The sequence below is a fragment of the Podarcis melisellensis genome (assembly GCF_964234715.1).
Source record: "Podarcis melisellensis genome assembly, chromosome: 6".
Taxonomy (NCBI): domain Eukaryota; kingdom Metazoa; phylum Chordata; class Lepidosauria; order Squamata; family Lacertidae; genus Podarcis; species Podarcis melisellensis.
In genome coordinates, this window is record NC_138538.1 from 46,747,275 (window position 1) to 46,775,248 (window position 27,974).

The window sequence follows — 27,974 nt, forward strand, 5'->3', positions numbered from 1 at the left end:
CTGCTTTAGTGCTGCATCACCACAACCATATTAGTAAGAGTGATGCTTTTCAAAAGTCCTGTAAAATTCTGAACACGGGCACTAGGGCAAGTGAAAACTAAGAATAGGTAGGGTTCTGAAGCCGTTTTCAGGGGTTCATGTGCCGCCACCATTCTGGTTTTAACTGTCTCCTTTTTCTCTAGTCGACACTGGCGACGATCGAACCGCCTTCTCCGCAGGAAATGCCGCGAACTGGTTAAGTCCAGGTTTTTCTATTGGTTTGTCCTCTTGATTATCGCGTTGAACACCATCTCAATAGCTACTGAGCATCACCAACAACCTGATTGGCTGACCAAGGCTCAAGGTGAGTTGGACACTGTTTAAGGGAGCTTTGAAGGTTCTGATTAACGGGATGGTGCTGTGATGCTCTCAATCCTAAAGTTCCTTGCTTGATCCTCCTTTCTGCTTCTCAGTGCCCTAGTCCCACTTTAACCCCATGCCAAACATGTTCCCATACCAATATACTTCCTTCTTGCCTCAAGCAGCAACTGCATTTAATAAAGTTTAGCCCTAACCATAATGTAAGAGGTTGATTCTAAGGTGTTAAAGGCAAAAGTCAAAGGGAAAACTGAACAGACTGCAGGGGAACATGGGACAGGAAGTATATTGGTATATATATTTAAATTGGAAATTGGAAAATATTATTCAAAATGCAAGAGCCGCAAGAACTTTGCTCAGTTATTTCCTTACCTGTTACCTTAACAACCCATATTTAGAGGGCCATTATCAAGAAGTTACAACCCTTCCTTAGATTTTCAACATGTGCTGTGTTTAGGAATTAGAAGGGTCTCAGCATACAGGCTACCCCCTCCCCCCGCAAACCCCAAATATTATACACCTGCTACATGTAACGGGTAGCTTGGTTCTTGCATGCACCCTTAACATCTTAGCTGGCTTCTGAAAGTGGAAGCACTATTTCCCAGCAGAGGAGAGCTGAGTAGAGTGAAGGAAGTAATTCTGGACTTCCCACCTCCACTTCTTCCTCCCAACCCTCATGCTCTCTCTCTGAAGAGGAATTGGGCTCCTCGTGGACAGAGGAGATCTGGTCCATTTATCATTCTGCTTACAGATATTGCCAACCGGGTGCTTCTGGCCCTCTTCACGATAGAGATGATTCTTAAGATGTATGCTCTGGGCTTCCGCCAGTACTTCATGTCAATCTTCAACCGCTTTGATTGCCTTGTGGTGTGCACTGGCATCCTAGAGATCATACTGGTGGAAATTACCTCCATGACACCCCTGGGCATCTCTGTTTTGCGGTGCATTCGCCTGCTGAGGCTCTTCAAAATAACTAAGTGAGTATGCCAACCATTTCTCATAGGACTTGGCTCCAGAACCTTTGCCATCCTGGTGAGATGCAGGAGGCTTGGAAGCAGAACAGAAGCATCCAGCTAGTTTTGGAAACATAATGCTAGACTAGATGCATCTCTCATACTATCTGGCAGAGCTCCTTTGTATTCATTTGGTGGCCATAGAGTTGGTCACATCCGCACCATACATTTAAAGCACTCCCATAGCACTTTAACAGTCATGGCTTACCCCATCCCACCCCCAAAATTCTGGGAGCTGTAGTTTGTTAAGGATGCTGGGAACTAGTTCTGCAAGGGGTCTCCTAACAACTCAGCACCTTTAACTACAGTTCCCAGGATTCTTTGGGAGGGAGCCATGACTGTTAAAGTGGTATCACTGTGCTTTAAATATTTGGTGTGCATGTGACCACCGTGTGGTTACCTGCTTCAAGTCCATCTCTACAAAGTAAAAGAGGATGTGAGATTTCATCTCCTGGTGTCTCTGAGTGAGGCTGAACAAATAGATTAAATCTGCCACCTGTTCTCTGCCTACGTATCTGTAGTGGAGAGCAGTGATTTGTCAAACTTTCCCTCGGATGAACTATGATGTTTGAAAATAGCTTCTCTAGTCCTGGGAACTAGTCATGTTAGGTACCAAGCTAGATTAGATGGCAGAACAGAAGATGGAGTCATCCAGGCATAGCAATCTCCCTGCCAAATGCAACTGAGCACACTGAAGAGCTGTACTTAATACAGCCAACAGTATGTCTCGTATACAGATCGATGCTATATTGTTTTAATGCCTTTATTTGAGCTGCTATAGTCTTTGTTTGGTCTTTGGCATACCCCACCTTGGCATCACTTCTTGGATGAAGAGCGGGTGAAAAAGCAAATAAATAAATTGAATTTGTTGCCCTATTGGATGTGGCTGCATATGCTCAACTACATTCAAGATGGCAGCCATGAGATTATAACTAGTTTTAGTTAATTAGTCATTAGGATGATTTATATTCTCTGTCTTTAGCTAGAAAGCTGCACTTCAAAGCTTGGCTCCTGGATCTGAAAGTATCTTAGCATCTTCACATAGGTGTGCACATAACATTGGTGTCCCTCTCTAGGTATTGGACCTCTCTGAACAACTTAGTGGCATCTCTGCTGAACTCGGTGCGCTCCATCATCTCCCTCCTCACTCTCCTCTTCCTCTTCATGACCATCTTTGCCCTATTAGGGATGCAACTTTTTGGAGGGAGGTTTGACTTTGATGATACAGTGATACGGCGCAGCACATTTGATAACTTCCCTCAGGCTCTCATCACTGTCTTTCAGGTACAACTTGGGGTTTTTAATAAGCCAGTTTAAGGGCAGGGTTTTGTAGGTGACAATTGGTGTCTTCTGTACTAAGTTCTGGCAGAAAATGGGTGACCAGTGGGGGAAATAGGAATCTGTGAATTGTGGGATGTTGTCTGAGCTTTGGGAACGCATAGACTTTTTGGACAATGGGGCCTGAGAAAAGGGTCTTTAATGAAGAGGTCTTCAAACTCAGATCAGAACCTAATGCAGTCTTCCCCAACCTGTTGTCCTCCAAATGTTGTTGGACAAGAACTCCCATCACCCCTGACCATTGTCCACGCTGGCTGGGATTGATGGGACCAGATATCCAACAATATTTGGAGGGCACCAGGTTGGAGAAGCCAGGCCTCATGCAATGGTTGTGCTCAGGATACCCTGTTGCTGCTAATTTCTCTCTTGTCTACTTCTAGGTCCTGACTGGGGAAGACTGGACTTCTGTTATGTACAATGGCATAATGGCTTATGGAGGGCCAGTCTACCCTGGTGTGCTGGTCTGCATTTACTTCATTGTTCTCTTTGTCTGTGGGAATTGTATCCTTTCTGGGATAGAAGGGCTCAGGGAGTCCTTTGGGTATCCTGGATGCAAATTGCTCAGGGCTTCAGGTTTATATTACCTAAACTCACACTGTATAATTCCTTAGCCTTGCTCCCCACAACCCAGATATCTTGCTCAATGTTTTCTTGGCTATTGCTGTGGACAACCTTGCTGAAGCTGAAACTTTGACCTCTGCCCAGAAAGCCAAAGCTGAAGAGAGGAAGAAAAAGAAAATGGGCCGGTCAGTTGTGCCTCCTGGTGGCCATGACAATATCTACCTCTGGGTTCTCATCTGGGACCCAACAGGGGGTTTGGCTGAACTGTAAGGTGTTTCCTGCCCCCCCCCAAATAATAGCTTCCCCTTGGCTTCACTTCCTTCTCCTCTTGCTTTCTTGGTTCTTCACTCTAGAGGTTACCCGGAGAAGTCAGAAGAGGAAAAGCAGTTGCTGGCTAAGAAGCTGGAACAGAAAGCCAAGGGAGAAGGAATGCCCACCACAGCCAAGGTCAGCCACGGGTGACTAGGAGTGGGTGAATCAGTCAATATTGCTTTGTCTCCATTTTGTCACTTTTCCAATCCAGAGTTCAGTTCCCCACATTTCCACATCAGTCTGCAAATTTATATTTAAAAAGTCCTCATGAAAATTCATCAGCATTGTAGTACGAATTTCTCCTGTGAATTTTCTATGCAGGTTTATCTAAAAAAACACATTCCTGCAAATCCATTTTCCCCAACAGAATTCATTTTTGATGTTATTTAATTAATATATGCATTTTTATGCACACTTCATGCTAGTGTGTGCATTTTTGTACACATTTCTTGGCTGCGAAATTTGGAAAGATTTAAACGGATCACTGCATTTCTCTCCACTTTCAGAGAGTGTGAATTAGGTAGATTCACCTTTCAATGCAGACTGAATGGAATGTCTCCCCCATGGGTGACAGCAACAAGTGCCTTCTTTGGTTTTTGTTTTTTTGTTTAGGTTCTTTAAAAAAAAGCCCCCACAAAACACTGTGCGATAGAGACAGTATAAACAGAAATTTTAAAAATGGTTAAGAATCCCTTAAGAATAAACAATACAATAAAAGCAATGTCATGTTAAATAGACCAGCAGAAATCAGTCTTCTGAAACAGGAAGGCTTTCAGAGCATGCCTAGAAACTGTATCAGAGTGAGCTTGCCTATGCTGCTGAGCTTCCTTTCATTTTTATTTCTTCTGTTCAGTTGAAGGTGGATGAGTTTGAATCAAATGTCAATGAGATCAAGGACCCTTATCCCTCCGCTGACTTCCCAGGTAAGGAAGGTTTGTCTCTTTCATTCCTACCCCAGGAATGAAGAGAATTCTGGGCTGAACTGACTTAATGCTGTGTTGGGATGTTGAGATAAAGGTAAAGGTAAAGGGACCCCTGACCGTTAGGTCCAGTCGTGACCAACTCTGGGGTTGCGGTGCTCATCTTACTTTATTGGCCGAGGGAGCCGGCATACAGCTTCCAGGTCATGTGGAAGCATGACTAAGCCACTTCTGGCGAACCAGAGCAGCGCACGGAAATGCCGTATACCTTCCCGCTGGAGCGGTACCTATTTATCTACTTGCACTTTGACATGCTTTCGAACTGCTAGGTTGGCAGGAGCAGGGACCGAGCAACAGGAGCTCACCCCGTTGCAGGGATTCGAACCGCCGATCTTCTGATCGGCAAGTCCTAGGCTCTGTGGTTTAACCCACAGCACCACCCGTGTCCCTTAGGGATGTTGAGATACTCTGATGCTTATATTTCGGCTTAATAGCAAGCCTAGAAATGAGTGAACCTTTTGGCTGTGCATGTAGCGCCTCTGCATGAAGCTTTTCAGTGACCGACTGTGTGCCCTGCAGGTGATGATGAAGAAGATGAGCCTGAAATTCCACTGAGTCCTCGACCACGTCCTCTGGCAGAGCTGCAGTTGAAGGAGAAGGCAGTGCCCATGCCCGAAGCCAGCTCATTCTTCATCTTTAGCCCAACCAACAAGTAGGCCTTACTCCTTACTCTCAGATACGAAGACGATCTAACCAGGAATATTTGCCTCCAGGCACAAATTCCTTTCTGGCCAGGCTTGCTTAACCTCGGCAAAGACATCAGTATAGGCAGATGCCTTCAATTCAGACTATCCTCTTGGTCTTCAGACTTTCCTTGAATGCAGTTACAGATAGGTAGCCGTGTTGGTCTGCCATAGTCAAAACAAAACAAAAAATCCTTCCAGTAGCACCTTAAAGACCAACTAAGTTAGTTCTTGGTATGAGCTTTCGTGTGCATGCACACTTCTTCAGATATATCTGAAGAAGTGTGCATGCACACAAAAGCTCATACCAAGAACTAACTTGGTTGGTCTTTAAGGTGCTACTGGAAGGAATTTTTTTTTGTTTTTCCTTGAATGGTTATTAAACTAGCACCACAGATGTAAAAGCGCTGCAGTTTGGCAGCGAAAGGACCGTAAAGTAGTAATTCCTTTCATAATGTTATGGACTGGGTTGTCCAAGAACCCACATAAACACAGGCTCAATTCACTCAACAATTCTGCTCTACAAATTGGTAGAGTGCCCATATTCCAAATGTACTCTGAGGGGGGTAGAAATGTCACATGGGCACTTTCTACCAGCACATTGATGAACAGTGTAATTCCCCATTGGGTGCCCATTGTACTATGAACTCTTTTGCTTAAGCAGAATATAACCTTCCTTTTCTTTCCCTAAATTGTCCTCTTCAGGATCCGTGTACTGTGCCACCGGATTGTGAATGCCACCTGGTTCACCAACTTCATCCTCCTCTTCATTCTTCTCAGCAGCGTCTCACTGGCAGCTGAGGATCCATTACGGGCCGAGTCCTTCAGGAATAAGGTGACTAGATAGGCTTGCTTGCGCTACTGGCAAGGTACCAGTGGGTGGTCCAGAGTGACTTACGAAAGCCCTGCATCCATTGTAATTGCCTCGGTGAAAACTGGTATGAAATTGAAACAACATGCAAAAGGCAACAACAGGAAGCTGTAGATGAAAATAAGTGACTGGTTTTCATGCATAAATCGCAGAAAGCCAAAGAGTGTCTTTCTGACCCAAAGTCTTTATTTAAAAGTCATCTCTTCATGAAACTCAATAAGGATGGAGCCAATCATATCATACAACCAATAAGAAGCAATTATTTTAAAAGCAGAAGATAATGGACAACTAGTAAAAAGTTAAAAGTATTCATGGCTAAATGTATTTGCAAACTAAAATAATATGTAGAGGAAAAACAGGTTTGCTTTTACATGACAGCTGCCTGCATCTTAATATATTGGGGATAACCAAAAACATTTCTGCAATCATTTGTTTTTTAGAAATCAGAGTACTGTTCATGCTGGTTTAGCTGGGACTACCTGCTTGAAAATGAGCTTGAAGAAATAGGAGATTCTGTTAATCAATATTCAGACAATATTTCTCCTATAGTTCTCATTCCAGAACCCAGCAAATTTGCTAAAAGACATGTTAGCAATAGAGTTGCACTGACAAAAATAGCATCCTGTTTCTTTGCTTGTTTTATCTTCAGATTCTAGGATATTTTGACATTGGCTTCACTTCTGTGTTCACAGTGGAAATCGTTCTAAAGGTGAGTCACACTTAGAGATGTTGTGGAATTCCAATGGAATCATAAAACGGGAATGGAAATCGCCAATGTTTACTTATTCATCTTTTTTACATTGTGCTGAGTTGGCAATCTGAATAGTTAACCACCTGTACAAATAAGGTAAAGGTACCCCTGCCCGTATGGGCCAGTCTTGCCAGACTCTGGGGTTGTGCGCCCATCTCACTTAAGAGGCCAGGGGCCAGCGCTGTCCGGAGACACTTCCGGGTCACATGGCCAGCGTGACATCGCTGCTCTGGCGAGCCAGAGCTGCACACGGAAACGCCGTTTACCTTCCCACTGGTAAGCGGTCCCTATTTATCTACTTGCACCCGGAGGTGCTTTCGAACTGCTAGGTTGGCAGGCGCTGGGACCGAGCAGCGGGACAGCACCCCGCAGCAGGGATTCGAACCGCCGACCTTTCGATCGGCAAGTCCTAGGCGCTGAGGCTTTAACCCACAGCGCCACCTGTGTCCCTATACCTGTACAAATAGCGGGCATCAAATTCAAGCTTGCCAACTCTCTGTGCTGATGATGAAGTGCTCGTTCTCAGACAACTGCTTCATCCTGAACACAGCAGTCAACATCCACAGGTCCAATGATTTACAGAATTAGGCTGCTGAGAGAAGTATCCTCAAAGTAATACAAAAACTGGGCCTAACTGAGTCTTCCTGCTCCCCACAGATGACTACTTATGGTGCTATCCTACACAAGGGATCCTTCTGCCGCAACTATTTCAACATCCTGGACTTGCTCGTTGTGGCTGTCTCTCTTATCTCCATGGGATTTGAGTAAGCATTGTGATGGAAGAACAGGCCTGGGTTTCATCGATCTGTGGTAGGGCCAAATCTGAGGGAAGTAGGATAGGGGTTAACATTCTCCTTGTGTCTTTGGCAGCAACTGTGGGATATGAGGGATGTATCTGTGTGACCATAGGGTAGTAAGAAACACCCTGAAATATAAAGGAAAACATTGTAAAGAGAAGCTGACCGTCTCTCAGACCCTGAAAACTAGGGGCTCCATGAAGAGTAGTGAGCTCTGCTCCCAAAGCAACGAATATTCACAGCCATAATTATCAGTTAACATACTGAGGCCTCATCCACACTATACATTTGCATTGATTTTATACCACTTTAACTGTTTTCTCCAAAGATTCCTGTAGACTGCAGTTTCTTGAGAGTACCGGGAATTGTTAATTCCCCTCACAGAGCTACAATCCCCAGAGTTCCCTGGAAAAAGGGATTGGCTGTTAAACCAGTTTAGGTCTGTGGTGTGGGTGTGCCCTGAGAGTCAAACAGTTATCCCTCACCCCACTGCATCGGAAGTGGAGGTACAATTGGCTCCTGTAGTTTGATCCTACTGACTGGGTTGTGAAAGTCTTAGTTGCTGCAAAGGTCTGCCTTTTTCCTCTAATGGTCCCCTCACCCTTGTTCAAAGGCTCTTTGGTTCTGTAATTTACTGTGGCTGGTTGTACCAACTAGAGTTGGGAGTAAAGTGAGGAAATTTGGGACAGTGTACAAGCATGCAGCTATTTCCTGCTGTTTTCATGGGGGAATCATGGGAGAACAGAAGCACACATGTTCGGAAGGGGTGGGGGAGTAGTGACATCGGCCAGTGATGTTTTTTTGTTGTGTCACTCCACACTCACAGGTGTGAATGAAATTTAGCGTACATCTATCCAAAAGCCATCGTTCCATAACACAAGAGGTACTGCATTGTGAAAGGAATGTTAGAAAATGGTTCAGAAGTGCTAGCATTATAATCAGGAAAACTAGGGCAATGCAGTATTCCGCATGTCTGAATGCACCCTGCAGTGGTTTTGCCTTTTGAAGAATTCTCTGAAGCTGCCCTGGTAGCAAGGCAGTCCTACAGCATTCTCTGGTTCATGGTCCCAACCATGGAATGGCCCATTCAATCACTAGATATAATCAAAAGGCCATAGTCATTCTTTGTAGGCAGGGCAGAATCCATGTAACATAAACACAATAAGGGTTCCCACTGTAATGTTTTCCTCATATTCTGCCACAGGTCCAGTGCCATCTCAGTAGTGAAAATCCTCAGGGTGCTCAGAGTACTGCGACCACTGAGAGCCATTAACAGAGCAAAGGGGCTGAAGGTGAGTGGGGTAGTAGGAATGTTTTACTCTTCTGGATAACCCAGAAATCAGGGATAGTAAGGGAAATGTGATGACCTCTCTAAGCCAGCAGCATTCATTGAAATGTATGCATGAACCAGGCAAAGCAATCTCTACTTATATTTTGCTGGACTGCAGTTATTCAGAAAAATCACAATGAGCAATGGACAAATAAAATCTAACCAACCTCTCTCTCTTTCTCTCTCTAGCACGTAGTACAGTGTGTTTTTGTGGCTATCAAGACCATCGGCAACATTGTGCTTGTCAGTGCCTTGCTACAGTTCATGTTTGCCTGCATTGGGGTGCAGCTCTTCAAGGTGACAGTCTTTCCTAGATAGAATGAACTTCCACACTGTTTGAGTCCATGAGTTTGTAAAATCTTGTTTATATAAACAAGGATAGCTTGCTGCCAGAGATAATCAACTCAGGGCCACTATACTGAATTAACCATTCTCATTTGTCTCGGTTGGCCGAATACCTACGGTTTGGTCTAGTCACCCTCAGGTCCTTCTGTGATGTGTAACCTTCCTTTAAAAATGCATATTCAATTCTCCAAACCTACCCAGGTGATGGTCTAAGTCTGTGACATCACACACACACACACATGACGCACAACGAGCCCTCTCAGTCTTGGGTGCAACATGGTGCCACTGCAGCCTGTCAATACATACCTCAAGGAAGCTAATAACATCACTGCAGTTTCCTCACAGTCAATGTGTAAGTCACTTGCAAAATCTTATTCCCTTTCAATACAACTCCCACATGGTTTGCCAGTCAGCAATGGGAAACTGTCATGAATTACTGTCTCCTCTCCTTCAACAGTAAAAACTGGGCCCGGGCTTTTGTGTAGCTGGAAACATTCACTTTTCAGTACTCTCAGGACTGTTGAGGCCATATTTGGGAAACAGCCAAATACCAACAATCCCTATAACTTTTGATCTCTGTTTTAAATGTAGGGGAAGTTCTTTAGCTGTACAGATTCAACCAAGATCACTGCAGAAGAATGCAGGTAAGCCTTGGTTATGCGTCATAGTCTTCTGCAGCCTGGGACACTATAATTGCAGTGTGACGGGAAGCTGTGGGCCAGAGTAGTTTTTGCGTTAACAGAGCAATAAAAGAAAAAAAAACACCCCATTGTGCCAGGCTGGGGTCGGTGGGTGGGTGGTGTCCCTCCATCCAGCCCTGCCAGCCTCTGCCAGTGTCCCTCTGCAGAGTGACTCCTGTGTTACTCTGTTGATGCAGTACTCTGTCTTCCACTCACCAAATGTGTGAGCAGACAGAAGTGCTACCAGTGGGTTCCCCAGCAGTGGCAGCCAGTGGCAAGCCCTAGGCAGGATGTTCTAGGGCCAAGGAGGGGATGAGCCAGCCTGGGATTCATTGGATCAGTCTTACGCAACTTGAACAAGTTCCTTTTTTGCTGTAGTGACTGTCGTTGAGTGACTATCTCAGCATTGGCGAAATGTTAGGCTACAATCCTTAACTTAACTCAGTGGAACTTGCTTCCAAGTAGACCTGCATAGAATTGTACTGTAAACTAATACGTATTAACAGAAGGTGCAGGCTCCTTGTCTGTAACTAATATAAAGTTTCTTGTCCCAGGGGACACTTCATCACATACGTCGATGCTGATCCAACGCAGGTTGTGGAGAATGAGCGAATGTGGATACTCAATGACTTCCACTTTGATAATGTATTGTCAGCCATGATGTCTCTCTTCACTGTTTCCACCTTTGAAGGATGGCCTAAGTGAGTTCAGAACCCAGCATGGGGCAAAGTGCAAGGTGGGCTGTTGGGAATTGTCAGAAGGATTAGCTGGTATGCTGCTACTGTTGCTAATTAGCTATACTGTGCAAGCAAAATAACACTGAAAGGGGAAGCTTTAATAAATATCGCTAACGATGTTATAGACACTATACGCAGAGAGCTACACCAGACGTTCATGTAACCATGGCAATTGATGCAGTTACTGGGTTTTTTTAAAAAAAAACATGTTTTCTCAGCAACAAAATATTGTGCTTTGAGAATCAGAAAGCATAATACATCAACAAAGCAATTTAAGGAAAAGTTGCCTGCAACCCACTCAGTAAAAGAGTTATAGCTCTACATTTATTTAGCTATACTGATTTTTTGGAAAACCCTTTGAGAGTGGGCCGCCCCTGTCAGAGGAGGCATGGATACCTGAGCTGATAACCCATCGAGCAAAGTCCTTTCATAGCCCACTTCTTCAAAGGTCTTTTGCCCAGGCCCGTTAATCTCGACCGCTGTTCTGACTCTTCCAGGTTATTGTACAAAGCAATTGACACAAGCGCTGAGGACGTAGGCCCCATCTACAACTATCGCATGGGCGTTGCCATCTACTTCATCATCTATCTCATCCTCATAGCCTTTTTCATGATGAACATCTTTGTAGGTTTTATCATCGTAACCTTCCAGGAGCAGGGTGAAACAGAGTACAAAAACTGTGAGCTGGACAAGAACCAGGTATGGCTCATATTGCTGAGATAATGAACAAGAGAACCTAAAGTATGGAAGGCACTGCCTAGCCCCATTCCCACCTTGTATTTCTTCTCGCTCCAGCGCCAGTGTGTGCAATATGCACTCAAAGCACGCCCTCTGAGATGCTACATTCCCAAGAACCCCTACCAGTACCAGATATGGTATATTGTGACCTGCTCCTACTTTGAGTACCTTATGTTCTTCCTGATCACATTGAACACCATCTGCTTGGGCATGCAGGTATGGATGAGTGGAACAGCTGCCCAGCTGTAGAATGGCAGCAGTAGTGATGATTGTGGGATCCTGAGTTGTGCTTGGAGAAGAAGAATTACAAAACAGTGCCCCTATAATGAGCACTTGCTGATCTGGTGTTTAGAAATATGGGTGGGTCTTATTATCCATCAGTTGTACACTACACACAATGTAACTGAACTGGGCTGTTATTCCAGGGATTCCAATATAGAAATACAGTGGTACCTCGGTTTATGAGCTTAACCTGTTCCAGAAGTCCGTTCTTAAACCAAAACTGTTCTTAAACTGAGGCACGCTTTCCCTAATGAGGCCTACCAATGCCTGTGCCCTTCCACTGTTCAGATTCCATTCTTAGACCGAGGTAAAGTTCACAAACCAGGACACTACTTCCGGTTTTGCAGAGTTCATAAACCGAATCATTCGTATACAGGGCTGTTCTTAAACCGAGGTACCACTGTATAAGTGAGCAATGAGAGGCATTGTTAGTACAGGTATGTTGGATAAGTGGAGCTTTACAACCATACAGCTCACTCATCAAGATGAGCCTGTTCTCTACATGTGTATCTCTTTTACTTGGTATCTAGCAATCAATATGATTTCTCCCTTTGTCTTCCTTTTGGTCTACAGGGCTTTGTTTCTAACTCTATTAATCATCTTTTAACCATCTTTACAGCATTATAATCAATCAGAGACAATGGACCATCTCTCAGATATCCTTAATGTGGTCTTCACCCTTCTCTTTACTGTGGAGATGATCCTTAAACTTATAGCCTTCAAGGCTAAGGTGAGTTTGGGATATGGACCTATAAGGCTCCTTGAGGGAAGTGGGTCTGCCATTTTGCTTAGAGCAGTGGTGGAAAGCTATGGCCCTCCATACATCTTTGGACTACAAGTCCCATGAGCCTGAGCCAGCATAGTCATAGCCAGGGATGATGGGAGTTGTAGTCAAACTACATTTGGAGAGCCACAGGTTCCCCATATCTGGCTTAGAGTTACATGCCACACTTTAAGGGGGATACTGCTGGGGAGGAGGGAATGGTTGCATGTAAGTTTTTTTTAGTCCTAACCAAGTCACACAAGTTTCAACATCGGTCCTTAGGTTGGGAAGGTGCCAGAAAGGTCCTGTCTTACTTCTTTGGAACCCACTTTCTTATTCCTTTTCCCCCAGGGCTACTTTGGGGACCCTTGGAATGTCTTTGATTTCCTTATAGTCGTTGGCAGCATCATTGATGTCATCCTGAGTCAGATTGATGTAAGTGAAAGGCTCCCAGCACTGGATGAGTGTGTGGGCTGGGAACACTTCAAACTGGGCAGCCATGAAAGTGAAGAAGAGTAGAAAACTGTTCCTCATGCCATGTAGCAGCATCAGTCTCCCAACTTTTCCACAGTTGTGATTATTGCGTGTCTAAACAGAATATCTGTTTCACAGAAGCTATTGTTTGACTTCAGTTTCCTTCTGGAAATAAGAGGGTTTATTGCCTTGAAGTTAAGGGAAGGGTAGGCATCTCACAATCCACAAATGTGGATAAGCTCAGTGGATACTGTGAGTTTCAGGCATCAAGAAGTATTGTGAGGTTACCTTTCCTTGATCATAACTAATGGACTGATGTGGCCCCATGCCCAGGAAACTTCACCTGCCCAGTAATCTCTGTGTTCTCTCTAAGCATATGTTCTTGGCAAGTAATATGTAGCTCGCAAATTTAGTATAAAGTCAACTTTGAGATGGTTTGCCTCATGGTACCTGCAGATCATTTCTGTTTTGCTGTCCATGGCAACCATGCTTCGAGTATTTGCTTATTATGTCTGCTTATAGTGTGACTATTTTCATGGCAACACTTGCATATATAAATTGTGTGCCTTCTATATATATGTGCATGGATGCTATAATATACACCAGAGTATATTGAAAATATACCATGGGTGGAATAGCACATGTGTACTCTGCATTGCGTATGACTTTAAAGAAAGGACAAGAGTAGATATTGCTGAGTTAAAAATGCATTTATGTGCCTTCATGTTCTCAGTGCACTGCTTAATGCTACTATTTTCAGTTATCTATGGCTATAGAAACAGCTTTAGAAGGAGGTGGATCTAGAACAGATTTCATTAATAGTGTACGTGCCTGATTCAGTATTACTAAGACCAAAACCATCATCTCCTTGTTTTGAACATCGTCTTCCTTTAAATACTCCAATCCCTGGAAAAACCTGATGTGTTTCTTTATAGTTCCAGCTTGCCTCTAGCCAGTGCTAGAGTATTAGGAAATGTCAGTGCAAATATCTACCCTGTTTGATGAGTTGTTTCCAAGCCCAAGTACAAAGAGTCACTCCAAGGATTTAGTTTTAAGATATAGCTGAACTTTTTGTTGTTCTCTTATTAGGTGAGCAGGGGATGGAAGGTACAGGTATCTTTGGGGACATACAAGACTTTATCTACTAGATTTACATCCACTTCAATACTTGCTGAATATGCCCTGATTCATTAAATGGCCAAAAAACTCTGGTGAGAGATCTATATGCTAAGTAGTTAAGGTGAAAGGGGATCAGGTTCAATGGTATTTAGGAATTTAGTCTGAGGACTTGGGAACTGGTAAGTATTCTGCTTCCCTTGCCTTTGCACCTGATGTTTGGTTCAGTACCAGAGGCAGAATGGCCCTGAGTTCATTCTCCCCAGGTTTCTTTGTCCCACTGGAATGCTGCTTCCCATTGAACAGCTGGGAACTGCAAGAAAGTGAGATGGATAATGCTTGGAGCCCTGATTCTCCTAAAATACTCTCTGTACACCTTTTGGTGCTGACTGGATCACATAGTCTGATTTTGATTCCACAGAAAGCAAAACCACCATTAGTGCTGCTGTTTTCCCCTTCCAGCACACTGTATCTTTGACTTATGAACCTAGCCTAGTCCTTTTCCGTGTTTCCTGTCTTTCCTTCCTCCCTCCTCCCTCCTAGTCCATTTGTTTCATTTATTTGTATATTGATGTTTAATAAACTCCCTGCTAGATGAGCTGTTTAGATGAACTAATAATACTCTTTTTATGATCTTCTGTCCAAGAACAAACGGCAGAAAGTATAATAAAGTGCCTCTAACATAATCTGTGCACATTCCATGGGGATCGTATGTTGCTTTGTGCAAGATACAGCACTTTTCTCAGAGTTTCTGGTCAAGAAAATGCAAATAACCAATCAGAGCACAAATCCAACAAAGGCACACAACCATTTATTTGCTGCTGAAGTCAATATAACCATCTGCAGCAGGTATAGCACACAAGTCAGCCAGGATTTTAAAATGTCTGGCTATTAATCAGTTCTGTCTAAATATATTTAAAACTAAATTGTAACAAGCATTTGTGGATAAAATACTTCTCTTGGCACGAACCATCTTGTTTAATTCTGTAAAAATCCATCTTCCCTGTTACCCCTTGGGTTCTGCCCAGTCTTTGCATTATTTCAACATGTGAAAGAAAGGGTCAATGTTTTCAGAAGAACTCAGCATGGCGGGAGGCACTCCAGGAGCCCCATCCTTCAAAGAGCTGATCATGAAATATCACCGTAGGAGCTCCTTGCAGGAAAAAGACATGTTAAGAACTCTAATCACTTATGGAGGGGTCTAATAGCACTTAACCCCCCCCCCATTTGAATTCTGGCTCATGAGTGGTCTCTTGACGGTGGGTGAATATGAGTGAAGCTGGCCATGCGTCATAGACTTCTGTAGACTTCTAATCTAGAAATATCTGTGCCTTCAATGACGCTCCAGTAGGTTTCTTTGTCCAGGGCTTATTGCAGTATAATGTTAGCTGGAACTTTCTTATCTAGGCTGCTTTTTAAAATCTGTTTCCAGTAGGAGACTCTAGGCTGTGTTCAAGTCATTTGTAGTCCTCATTCCAAGCATCAGTCTCTGCATCCTTTATTCCTTTATCCTTTATCCCTTATTCCTTTCTGCCTGTCTTCTTCTTTGTTGGTCTCATGGGATCTCCCATCATGCCCTTCTATTGTTGTGGACCACCTTCTCTTCCTCCCTAAAAATGGCTCCTCTTCCTTGTCATCCTCCAATCCATCCCTTGTCCCTCTTTCTCTCTGTCTTTCACTTCTCTACTTTCCCACTACATTTGTGGGATTCCTCGGCTGATTCTTTCATTCTCTTAACAGATAATTCTTGCTTCCAGAGGTGGATTGTACTGCCTAAGCGGTGGCTGTAATGGCATTGTAAATATCAGCTGCATGAGCTTGTTGTGGAGAACCTTTTCTTTCATATATCCCTTTGTCCCTTCCTAGACCATTCCATATTGCTGTGCCCTGCTGTGTTAGTGTGGACTGCATGAGTCTTCAGAGATTCTGCCATCGAGGAGGAAAAGGGAGAGAAAGTTGTGAGCCTCAAGAGAAGACGATGCTGGTGGCGGGAGGGTGCTGGGTTTTATTTGCTCCCTTTTCACATGTTCAACAAATAGAGAAGCCTTTCTTTTGGCTTGTCACAAGAGGTTGGGGTAATACGCATACAAGATTAGCAGTAATATATCACATTCTTTTCACATTCTGTAGGTGCTGTATAGGTATTGTTGCATAGAACTAACAGCTTCTAGCTTCTAACACTGCTTTAGTGGCATTTTTATGGTTGCACTAAAATAACAGTCCTGCAAAGCGCTGGCAGTGCAATTATCAGCTTTTGTTTCTGATGCACAGCAAGTGCATCACTGCACATCTAGATTACACTATAGCTTCCTTCCATTCCTGGTCCAGCTTGCCGACGTGTTCTGTGCAGCTTCATTACAGAAGATACATCAAGATCTGAAGATTCTGTAGCCAATAGCCAGAAAACTGAAGTCTGAATGCAATAGTTACCTTTCTCAAAATGATGCTTTTACTACTCTGCAGAAGCACAAATCCACAGACAAGTTTTGCATTGGCTGTCTGCTGTTGCACAACTGACCCAGGCGATCTGCTCTGCAAATACGCCACGGTACTGATTGTGCATTAAATATGCACTGAGTGCTCACTACTAGAATCACTGTGCCAACATTAGCACAGTGTTAGGATACGTCTGCACTACAAATCTAAACCAGCTTCCTGCCACGGCGTCTCCCAAAATGAGCCTTCTATCATAACTGTACATCTGTGAAGGTTATTTTTTATATCCACACATAATTACAGTTCCTAAGATTCCTTGGGAGAGACCATGGCAGTTATGGCAGCTTTGATCCAGTTTGCCCTTGTAGCATAGGCGTGCTAATAAAATATATGATGGCACCAAATCACCCAACTCCCAACTCTGATTAAAAAGGTACAAACTATGTCCTTTGACTGTTCCTCTCACTTCCTTCTTGTCATGCTGGACTCATGATTTTTGATGGTGCAGACTCATCCTTAGTTTCAGTAAACCCAGCAGTCCAACAGTTCTACAGGTAACATGAAGTTAGCCCAGGGAGGGGTTGCTAGGCTTAGAACCAAGAGGTCCATTAGAAGGTTGAGGAACCTTTTAATGGCGGTGGCATGAAACTCCTTCCTATATTCCAAACCTGAGTCAGCATGCAATGACCCCTGCAGTATTATCCAGTCCCTTAGCCTAGCATGCTGTTGGCCCTGAGGTCCTTGTTTTACATGCACTGAAATTATTGCTGTACTTATAATTTGGGATATATTTACAGACGAATCCGGTGATCCAGGGAGACGTCACAACACAAGTAAGTGTTGTTTGTTTACCCCGCCCCCCCTCTATCTCACACACACACGTATATATATGCCATCCTTCAGCAGAGCTTCCAGAGTCGCTTACAAAAACAAGAGAAACACAGAGAAATAGAACATAACATGTTAAAAAAGAAAAATGCATTAAGGTATATTACAAAGCTTGGGAGAATAAAAATGGTTTTGTCAGGCAGCAAGAACAATAAATCTGCCTAGTGCCAACATTATTTTCTGGGGAGGGAATTCCATAAACTCCTGCCTTATCTCAGATGGTGGGGACAACTATAGAACAGGTTGTTTTGGGAGTAGGAAGTCCTTCACAAACCTAACCTGTGTAGGCATTTAAAGGAAAACACCAGCACTTTGAAGAGTGATCAGAAATTGACTGAAAGCTAGTGTGAATTTATTTCAATATCATTGAGATATATTACCCCCACCAACTGACTGGTCCCAGTCTGTGTTTTGAGCCAGCTTAAGTTTCCAAATAGTATTCAAAGGCAAAGCCAGGTACAACACATTACAGTAGTCAATCAGTCTGGGGGTTGTCAGTAGCCATGCTGAGACCACTTCTGTCAGCTCAGACGTGGGGGCTGCTGGGCAGTGGTCGGTACAACAGCAGAATTCCCTGGTGCCCAAACTGGTGCACACAGGAATTCAGCAGCAGGAAGTGGAGTAAAGGAAGACTGAATCCTTATAGGCCACAGTGATACTACCCACCATTTCCAGCCCTTGTCTATGTTGGTGGTGCACTGAGAACCCAGACAGACGTTGCTGATGAAAGTCAACACCTTGCAGCCTGACGTCCCACGTCTCAGTAGTGCATACCAGGTTGGCCCCCTAATGCACAATTAAATTGTGGGTGGTTGCTGTCTTATTATGGGCATGCCTGCAGAACACATCAGATCTACTCTTGAATGAAGTTTATCTCCTTCTACCTGCTTCATGCTTGTTCACTGCCCAAGGGATGTGCTCCTTCCACAGCAAGCCATAGATCCTGATGAGGGTGGCCGAATCTCTATCACTTTCTTCCGGCTTTTCCGTGTCCTACGGCTGGTAAAACTGCTGAGCCGATCAGAAGGCATTAGAAATCTACTATGGACCTTCATCAAGTCTTTCCAGGCAAGTGCATCACATTGGCTGAAAGGACGTGAGCTTGAAGAGTTCTAGAGGTTGGGTGAGGTTGGAGACAAGCATTGTGATTCAACGCTTCCCATCTCATTTGAGGCTCATGACCTTGCACTGCAGTTTTGCGACCCTTGGGTTCTTCTCTCTTTTCTTCTGCAGGCACTGCCCCATGTGGCCTTGCTGATTGTGATGTTGTTCTTTATCTATGCTGTGATTGGGATGCAGGTGAGGATGCACACACACATAAACTCTCTCAGTGGCAATGTAAGCCAAGATCCCAGTTATAAACCATCCATGTTAATAAGGCCAGATATCATATTGTCATTCCATTCTATTCCTTGGAAGCTTTCCTCAGTCTCAGCTCCCCATTCTCCTCGTCCCAATTACTTGGGACACCATGTATCCTGCAGAGGTTTTGAAACAAGGTGTATCTCTCTTGACATGGTACCTGATCTGACCAATTAAATCATTCTACCTTGCAGGTCTCTCTCATGTCCTTCTCCATTGACCTGCAAACAGAGATGTCACTCCAAAGGATGCCACAAGAATTTAGTTCCTGTGGACTTTCAGTCTGGAGTTTTACAACCCAATCCTAGGCATATTTGCTCAGTAATAAGTCCCATGAGTTCTAAGGGACTGACCACTGGTGTAAATGGCTTTAAACAGGGATTAGTCAAATTAATGGAGAACAGATCTGTCCTCAGCTAATAACTGAATGGAACCTCCAGGGTTAAAGGCAACTGGCCTTTAAATACCAGTTGCTGTGGGGAAAATGGCACAGAGAAGGGCTGTTTCCTTCATGTTGTCCTTGTAGGCTTCCCAGAAACATCTTGTTGGCCATTGTATGAAGCCGTGTTGGATTAGATGTTCCCTGGGCCTGATTCAGGAGAGCTCTTGCTATGTTTGCATGAGTTCAGTGTAACCTAATCTCTAGTAAGCTTGAGGTTTGCAACTGCAGTCACTTCACTTCCTTGGTGGGGTAGGGTGGGGGTGTGTCAGCAGTCAGAAAGACAGTAAACAACTAAAGTAGAAAGCAGCAATTGGTTAGATTCAGACTTAGATTGCACTCTTACACCACTTAAAGAGTCATTACTTCTCCCAAAGAATCCTTGGAAATGTAGTTTACTAAGAGTCTCCTAACAACCTTCAGGATCCTTAACAAACTTCAGTTCCCATGATTCTTTGGGAAAGGGGGAGGGAGAGAGCCATGAATTTTAGAGTCGTATGAGATTGCTTTAAACTATATAGTGTGGATTTGAGCCAAGTCATGAGGAGACCCATTGAAACTGAAGGGACTTATGTTAGTCATGCCTAACTTGTTCAGTTAATTTCAGTGAGTCTACTCTAAACATGGCTAAGGCTATATCCAACCAAGTAGCAAGAAACAAAAGGAAACTGGTACAAAGAGAACAGGTTTTGGTACAAAAAGTGCAGGTTTATCACAGTGGCACTTTCTGATTTACAGATGTTTGGGAAAATTGCTCTGGTGGATGGAACCTATATAAATCGGAACAACAACTTTCAGACGTTCCCACAAGCAGTGCTGCTGCTATTCAGGTCAGTATGACTGTACATTTAAAGTGCGTTCAATGCACACTTAAAGCACATTACTTTCCCCTCAAATAATCTTGGAAAATGTAGTTTCCCTCTCACAGAGCTGCCATTCCCAGGACCCTTAACAAACTACAGTTCCCATGATTCTTTTTTTTGGGGGGGGAGCCATGTGCTTTAAACACATGGCATGGATCTGTCCCGCCCATTCCTTGAGTTATGACTCTGGCACTTCACAATAACTCCCCAGTCTTCATATGCTGGTGGTCACTATTTTATTTATAAGCCACCTTGAGCCCCAGTTTTGGGGAAAGACGGGCTATAAACAATAACAACATATCAGAATAGACCCTTAGTGTTGGGTTCACTCCTCATTTTAATTCTGGCAACTCAGAAATGAAAGTCCCACAAATGGAAATGAGGTAATGGTTGCAGTGGCGTAGCGTGGGTTGTCAGCACCCAGGGCAAGGCAAGTAATTTGTGCCCCCTAACCCGTGGATTTGCACCCCCTAACCCTAACCCCCAGATGTTGCGCCCGGTGCGGCCGGCCCCCCTGCACCCCCCCAAGCTACGCCACTGAATGGTTGCAATTTTGCAGTACCCAGGATTAGAGTCCTAGAATGCTGGTCATTCCATATCCTCTAATCTAGAGAATACTTTCTGGAAAGGGGCCCCTGCCTCACTTTATCCCTTTCTCTAGGTGTGCAACTGGTGAGGCCTGGCAGGAGATCTTACTGGCTGCCAGCTATGGCAAGCAATGTGACCCTGAGTCTGACTTTGCTCCTGGGGAAGAATATACTTGTGGCACAGACTTTGCTTATTTCTACTTAGTCAGCTTCTACATGCTATGCGCATTCCTGGTAAGCTATTTCTGTTCTCTGATCTTGTGCTTATTTCCTAGTCAGTTAGCACATACTTGTAGCATATGGATAAATATGGTACAGTAGCAATCATCATTAAGGGACGAACTAGACATGATCATGGGGGGGGGGGCGTTGAAGGTGGTGTGATGGAGGGAATTGCTGCATGTGATGCATAACATCATCCTACTTTCACCTTTGGCCAAACAGGTTTTGCAAAACTATGGGTCAATTCAGAAATTTGTGTGTATGTTGCAGGAGGCAATGTCTCCCAAACCATTTTCAGCTCACTTTTTAAAATACTCCCCTCTCTCCTTCAAAGACCTTGTAGCATTTCTTCAGCAGTAGTCATGGCTTTACACATAGTTCAATTCATTCTTGCTGATGGAAGGGGACTCCAGAAATGGGGTTTAGGAGCTGCTGATCACCAGTCATAGCTCAGAGGCCAATCTGTGACCATCAAATCCACTCAAAGGCTGCAAATTCAGGAATAATCAGAAAGCAGGTATCGTTGTATTTGCTGTTGAAAGGCAATCAGCGGCCATTATGGAGAGAGGGAAAGAGGGAATTTTGCTTGTGAATGAAATGCATTTAGCTGGGCTGTTGCTCTTCCTCTTTCCACCTGCGTTGCCAATGTAAAGGAGTCTTTAACCTGCTTTATTTACCCCTATACCAAATTTCATCTGCTATACAGTGGTACCTCAGGTTACATACGCTTCAGGTTACAGACTCCGCTAACCCAGAAATAGTGCTTCAGATTAAGAACTTTGCTTCAGGATGAGAACTGAAATCGTGCAGCAGTGGCACAGCGGCAGCGGGAGGCCCCATTAGCTAAAATGGTGCTTCAGGTTAAGACAGGTTAAGAACAGTTTCAGGTTAAGAACGGACCTCCAGAACGAATTAAGTACTTAACCCGAGGTACCACTGTAATTATTTAGTAAGATTAAGGGAAAATTAGATTAGCATTACTTATTATTACTATATTTATTAAATGTATGGTATTAAATGTACGGTATTTAATAAATACTAAACACTAATAAATAAATAATAAACGTATAAAGCTGCCCATCAATAAACATTCCTTAGTCAGCTTGCAGCAAATAAGCTACTGACATTTGTCATGCTGAGGAAACAGAAATTACTCTTCTCAAAGCCCTGGCGTGAGCACTCATTAAATATTCTGTCTTATTTTAGTTTTCTCAGATGGCCGCAGTTCATATTAACACATAGCTATAAATGTGTGACGTAGCCCTGGAATTCTCTGCTTCCTTCTCTCATCAGTTTTGCCTCTTAGGCACTGTGGCGGTGGCAGGTCAGTTCTGTTACATCCAAGGCAGAGAGCAGTGATCAGTGTGACAATGGAATCATACGAATGATTTGTCACAATCACAAACAGCAAGTCAATGTGTCACCCCAAGCAGCCCAGCACAGTGGTGTGCTCAGTCATTGCTTATACTTCTGGGAGTACGCTTGTATAAGGACCACTTTTCTACTAGCACACTAACCTGGTTGGCTTCCTGATGGACTTGCACATATGAACTGACCACTTAGGCTGTTTCTACACATGCACTTAAATCACATCTCTTCCTCACCGGCCCCAAAAGGATCCTGGGAACAGTAGTTTCTTAAGGGTACTGGGAATTATAGCTCGGGGGGGGGGTGTGAACCACTGTTTCAAGGATTCTGGGTGGAAGGGTGTATTCGCAAGCCTAAGAATTGGTATACAGGCCTTCAGCCAACTTTATTCCAGTGAACAGCTCAGAGGACCATTATCCTCTGCTATCTTTCACCTAAGCTGTGCCAATGTATATCTCCTTAGATTATCAACCTCTTTGTCGCTGTTATCATGGACAACTTTGACTACCTCACACGGGATTGGTCCATATTGGGTCCTCATCACCTGGATGAATTCAAAAAAATCTGGGCAGAATACGATCCTGAAGCCAAGTGAGAAACTATCAGTTATTACATTTGTAATCACTGGATCTGCGGACCAACTAGACATGAAGTCTATCATGTAGTTTGACCTATTGTCAATTTTTTTGTTTATGTTAAAATAATAATTAGCCGGTACATGCTTATGCCATGGCCTTGATCAGAATCACACCCCATTTCTGCTATTCACAGTGAAAGGAAGCCTTCCATTGATGCCCTACACCAGCTTTTTCTTTTTTTAATCAGCTGTGCGAAAACAGATTACTTGGCAAATGTCTTGTCTAATTTGGCTCTGAGTTTCTACTGGCACTGGAAAGAGAGCTCAATGTAACTTCCTAGAAATGTTGTGGGACGTCAATGCTTGGAAGGCATATGAGTACAAAGTCAGATGTGTGATAATAGAATGAGAAATATTGGTATGAGCTCTCTTTTCATTTATCAGATTGTTTCAGCCTTAATATAAAAGCTTGATTTATTACACTGACTTGGAATCTCCATGGATTTATTGGAAGGTATGTTTCAAATAGGGACATCAGGGGGTTCTAGCTGTGGTCATTCTTGCCCAGGTAAAAGGGAACTCAGGACGCAAGGGAGAAACATGCTAAGAGGAAGGCACGCTTGGCAAATCCACACCATGATCAACTCCCGCCTGGGAAACAATGTCCCCACTGTGGAAGGACATGTGGGCCCAGAATTGGCCTCCACAGTCACTTATGGACTCATGGTTAAAACCGTGTTTATGGAAGATGATCTTACTTGGCTATGAGTGATTGCCAAAGAAGGAGAAGAAGAAGATATAGTACAGTATTTTGTTCCCAAATTATGGCAGGATAGATTTAGAATGGCTGATGCCTCTTGAGACAGAGCAGGCTAGATCAGGTGTGAGAAAGGACTTTCTAAGTACTCAGAATGATTTATTTGCCTGGGCACGTGACTCACACACATTGGTGAAATCTAGAATTGCTATTTGCAGTGTAGGACAGAAATCTTTTAAATAAATAAAATGTGGTCAATATCACTTTTTAAAAAATACAGCTGCCTCTTGTGAGAGCTTTTTATAAACCAGGAGACCCACTTTACAGATTGTGCTCACATAACAATAATGCATAAACTGATAGCTGTTTTTGCATTTCTTTATCACGGAGGTATGCATACAGGAGGGGATTGGGATTCGTTATGGCTTCCCATTGCATCACCTGTACATGTCATGGCAAACCTGTGTTTTATCACAGTGCCACATATGAGGCAGGGGGACTAGCTCATCAGACTACATTGTTTCACATAGCACATTTGTATATCGAATGTGCAAAAGATTTCAGCCCATGTGGAGTTATTCACATGGCCCATGTGGGCTATTCACAAAGCTGGAGGGCGTTGAGACCTTGCCCACCCACTCAACATTCCACATGGCGGGCTTTCTACTTTTTAGTGTGCTCTAAGGCAGAAAGTACCTGCCTCTTTCAAGGGTACTTCAAAACATATATGTTTAATACAGTGTTTCCCAACCTTTTTTGGGCAAAGGCACACTTGTTTCATGAAAAAAATCTCGAGGCACACCACCATTAGAAAATGTTTAAAAAATTAACTCTGTGCCTATATTGACTATATATAAAGTAACTCTCTTTAATAGGAATCAAATAAACACAAAGAAAGTATTTTATAATTACTTTGTTATGAAATAGTAAGTAAACAGAAATATGAAAAATTATAAAATACTTTATTCATTTACCTTTGAGGTTTGTCTCATGAAAGTTGCCTGTTTCTCTGTGTTTTCACGCAGGCGAACAAAATAGTCCGCATTCTTGTTTTGAAGCGAAGGGTGTTTCGTTTGGAGATGGCGTTTAAGTTTGCTTGGGACCATAGCACTGTTAGCTAGCTTTTCACCACACACCACGCACAGTGGAGTTGGTTGGTTTGCATCTCCGGTGAAAGTAAATCCAAATGAAATATAGCTTTCGCTATATTGCCTTGTGCCGGAGAATTTGCTTGAGCTAACCATCTTTGCTTTCTTTTCATGCCCACTCATACTTGGGCTCTCATCTGGCTCCAAATTTTGTTCAGAGTCCAGTTCTTTTCTTTTCAAAAACTTTTCCATCACTGCAGTATCCGGCCATCCAATTGCCACTGACAAACGGATACAGACCCCTTTTTTTTACAGCACAGCTCACACAAATGTACACGGAACACCCTTTTCGAATTAAAACACACAGTCTCACGAGAGCAAGGAGCAGCGATTTTATATTTTACAAAAAGAAGTCGCTAGTCCTCATGGTGACAGGGTGGAAAATATTTAAAAGCAGAACCACCTTGAGGAAGGTGGAGCCATATCACATCCGGGCAGGAGGCCTAAATTGGTGGAACGCTCAGGCCCCGCTTATTCAAAGAGGACATCAGGCAACGTCTCAGGGTATTAAGAACCTTGAGCTAGATTAATGTCCCCAAACGTCATGGTTTGTGCCAACCTACTGACACTCCACAAAGCTTCTTAACCATGTTTGTATGAAAAAAAAATGGGGTGCTGCGGCTCTCCCAACCCACTAACTACCAGCACGCTTCAACACAATGCCGCGCGCGGCAAGAGCCCAGGCTTTCTGATCCAAGCCGCTTTCCTTAGCACTTCCGGGCAAAGCCGAGCACATGCTACGAAGCGCCCACACGTGTACGAAAAGTCCTGGCTCAGCCGCGAGTTGGCGCAGGCAGATGCCGTCCTGGAGGCAAAAGCCGTCACATGGGGATTTTCTTCCTCCCTCCTTTAAATTTGGAACGTACGGCGCGCGCTCCCTTCACGCCTAGGGGGATTCCCCCCTCCCCTTACCACTCTCTCTCTCTCCCTCCCTCCTTTGGCGCGCGCTCCCTTCACGCCTAGGGGGATTCCCCCCTCCCCTTCCCGCTCTCTCTCTCTCCCTCCCTCCTTTGGCGCGCGCTCCCTTCACGCCTAGGGGGATTCCCCCCTCCCCTTCCCGCTCTCTCTCTCTCCCTCCCTCCTTTTCTCCACCCACACGCCTCCCTTTACGGCTGCTCTGCACGTGCGCGTTGCTGCGACGCTCTTCCAGTCTTTCCCTGCACCGTGGGAGGTAAGTGCTGGCTCCTGACACGGGTGCGTGCGGCGCCCACTCCCCCCCCCGACCGCCTTCCTCCCACGGCACACCAGGCAACGTCTCGCGGCACACTAGTGTGCCGCGGAACACTGGTTGGGAAACACTGGTTTAATAGTATGCTTCATCACCATGTCAAGAAAATAAGCAGGGGCTGTGTGTGCATTCACTGGGATAAGAGAATGGTCCAAATAGACAATTGAATTGTGGTCTCTTCAGCTCCCTGAGCTAGAAACTTGTGTGCCATTTTCTGCAACATGGCTGTCTCTTCTTCTTCCTCAGGGGCCGCATCAAACATCTAGATGTGGTGACTCTGTTGAGACGAATCCAGCCTCCCCTGGGCTTTGGGAAGTTTTGTCCACACCGTGTGGCTTGCAAGGTAGGAGTCTTGAGGAAATGTTTCTTCACCAGTCCTAACTAGGTCTGAGTTCGTGTCCTAGTCTCCAACCCGTGGCCCCTGTACAAAATTCAGTCCTTATCGCACTAGATTATTTTTTTAAACTGAAGGAATGAAGAACTGGTGTTTTTAATGCTATCTTTCAAATGGAGGGTAGGACAAGACTCCCTGGGTATGGCCTGAAGGGCACACAAGACCTTCATCTCACTGAAGTGAAGCAGGTCTAGGTCTGCTCAGTGTCTGGATGTCTTGGGTTCCAGGACTTGAGAAAGGTGGAATATAAACTGAAGAAAATGAATAATGGTAATCTCCAGTATAATAATAATAATAATAATAATAATAATAATAATAATAATAATAATAATTTATTGTTTATACCCTACCCATCTGGCTGGGTTTCCCCAGCCACTCTGGGCGGCTCCCAACAGAACACTAAAAACAGAATAAAACTTAAAACTTAACATTAAAAACTTCCCTAAACAGGGTTGCCTTCAGATGTCTTCTAGAAGCCAGATAGTTGTTTATTTCCTTGACATCTGATGAGAGGGCGTTCCACAGGGTGGGCACCACCACCGAGAAGGCCCTCTGCCTGGTTCCCTGTAACCTCACGTCTCGCAGTGACGGAACCGCCAGAAGGCCCTCGGAGCTGGACCTCAGTGTCCTGGCTGAACGATGGGCGTGGAGACGCTCCTTCAGGTATGGGACATATGGGTGTGTTCCAAGTGTGTTTGTTTGTGAATGTAAATTATACATTCAGTGCTATTTTTTGGGAAATTGGTGCCAGAACTCACCATGAACTCTTGTTCTCATATAATGACAATGGCGCCCACCTGAGAGGTGCCAGAAGTGAGTTTCAGCACGCTCTGTCTGAAAAAAACCTGGGATATATTGTCTCTGACACTGTGTGTGTTTTGCAGCGCTTGGTGAGCATGAATATGCCCCTGAATAGTGACGGCACAGTCACTTTCAATGCAACACTCTTTGCTCTGGTGAGAACGGCTCTCAAGATCAAGACAGAAGGTAAGAGATGAAATGTATCAATAGCTACACCCATTCCCGAATAACTCCTCTGCACTCTCCCACAGCTGCCATTATTCATCTCACAAGTTCTGAAGAACATTAGTCACCTTATATGTCAGCAGAAGCTCTGCTGACCTCAAAATCCATTACTGCGTGATTACATAGGCCCAGCAGATGATGCCATAAATCAACAGTAACTAATGCCTTTCTGGTGCATTTAATCACAAGACCTCCAAGAGTCAGGTCTTCATCTGTTTTAAATTAGCATAAGTAGTTTCATCGTGGAGCTGTGCCAACTCCATGCCGCTTCTGGAGTTTTAAGGAGCCTAAGCTTTATCAAAGGCAAATATTAAGGATTTTGTCCACCTGGGGGTTGATAAAAATGAAAGCACTTACCTGTGTTAGCACAATAATATTAAAAACAGCAACATCTGCTATAGTTGTTGTTCTTGTAGCCAGCCTTATCTGGTCTGGAGACACCTAAAAGCAGCTTAAAATATTCAATGCAATGCAATGCAATGCAACAGCAGCCCCCCAAAAGAGCAGCAGAAACAACTATTCTTTAACAAATCTGGACAGCAAGCCCACAA

The 27,974-nt window shown here is 44.0% G+C and overlaps 1 protein-coding gene across 2 annotated transcripts in view; it reads left to right on the forward strand.

Moving 5' to 3' along the window:
- The window catches only part of CACNA1S (calcium voltage-gated channel subunit alpha1 S), a 57,533-nt gene that overhangs the window by 20,071 nt on the left and 9,488 nt on the right, over nt 1–27,974 (forward strand). Inside the window, exons 10-37 of one of the 2 annotated variants that reach the window (XM_081915370.1) lie at nt 183–343; nt 1,109–1,334; nt 2,447–2,654; nt 3,089–3,209; nt 3,340–3,454; nt 3,623–3,716; nt 4,435–4,504; nt 5,081–5,213; nt 5,950–6,079; nt 6,765–6,824; nt 7,524–7,630; nt 8,868–8,955; nt 9,183–9,290; nt 9,930–9,982; nt 10,573–10,719; nt 11,253–11,454; nt 11,551–11,709; nt 12,395–12,505; nt 12,890–12,973; nt 15,869–15,925; nt 17,362–17,397; nt 18,383–18,520; nt 18,686–18,751; nt 19,992–20,083; nt 20,778–20,937; nt 22,757–22,884; nt 26,250–26,346; nt 27,282–27,384. In XM_081915370.1, the coding sequence (XP_081771496.1) occupies nt 183–343; nt 1,109–1,334; nt 2,447–2,654; nt 3,089–3,209; nt 3,340–3,454; nt 3,623–3,716; nt 4,435–4,504; nt 5,081–5,213; nt 5,950–6,079; nt 6,765–6,824; nt 7,524–7,630; nt 8,868–8,955; nt 9,183–9,290; nt 9,930–9,982; nt 10,573–10,719; nt 11,253–11,454; nt 11,551–11,709; nt 12,395–12,505; nt 12,890–12,973; nt 15,869–15,925; nt 17,362–17,397; nt 18,383–18,520; nt 18,686–18,751; nt 19,992–20,083; nt 20,778–20,937; nt 22,757–22,884; nt 26,250–26,346; nt 27,282–27,384 (3,254 nt within the window). The remainder of the gene's footprint in view (nt 1–182; nt 344–1,108; nt 1,335–2,446; nt 2,655–3,088; nt 3,210–3,339; nt 3,455–3,622; nt 3,717–4,434; nt 4,505–5,080; nt 5,214–5,949; nt 6,080–6,764; nt 6,825–7,523; nt 7,631–8,867; nt 8,956–9,182; nt 9,291–9,929; nt 9,983–10,572; nt 10,720–11,252; nt 11,455–11,550; nt 11,710–12,394; nt 12,506–12,889; nt 12,974–15,868; nt 15,926–17,361; nt 17,398–18,382; nt 18,521–18,685; nt 18,752–19,991; nt 20,084–20,777; nt 20,938–22,756; nt 22,885–26,249; nt 26,347–27,281; nt 27,385–27,974) is intronic. The other variant, XM_081915371.1, reaches the window with a different exon arrangement.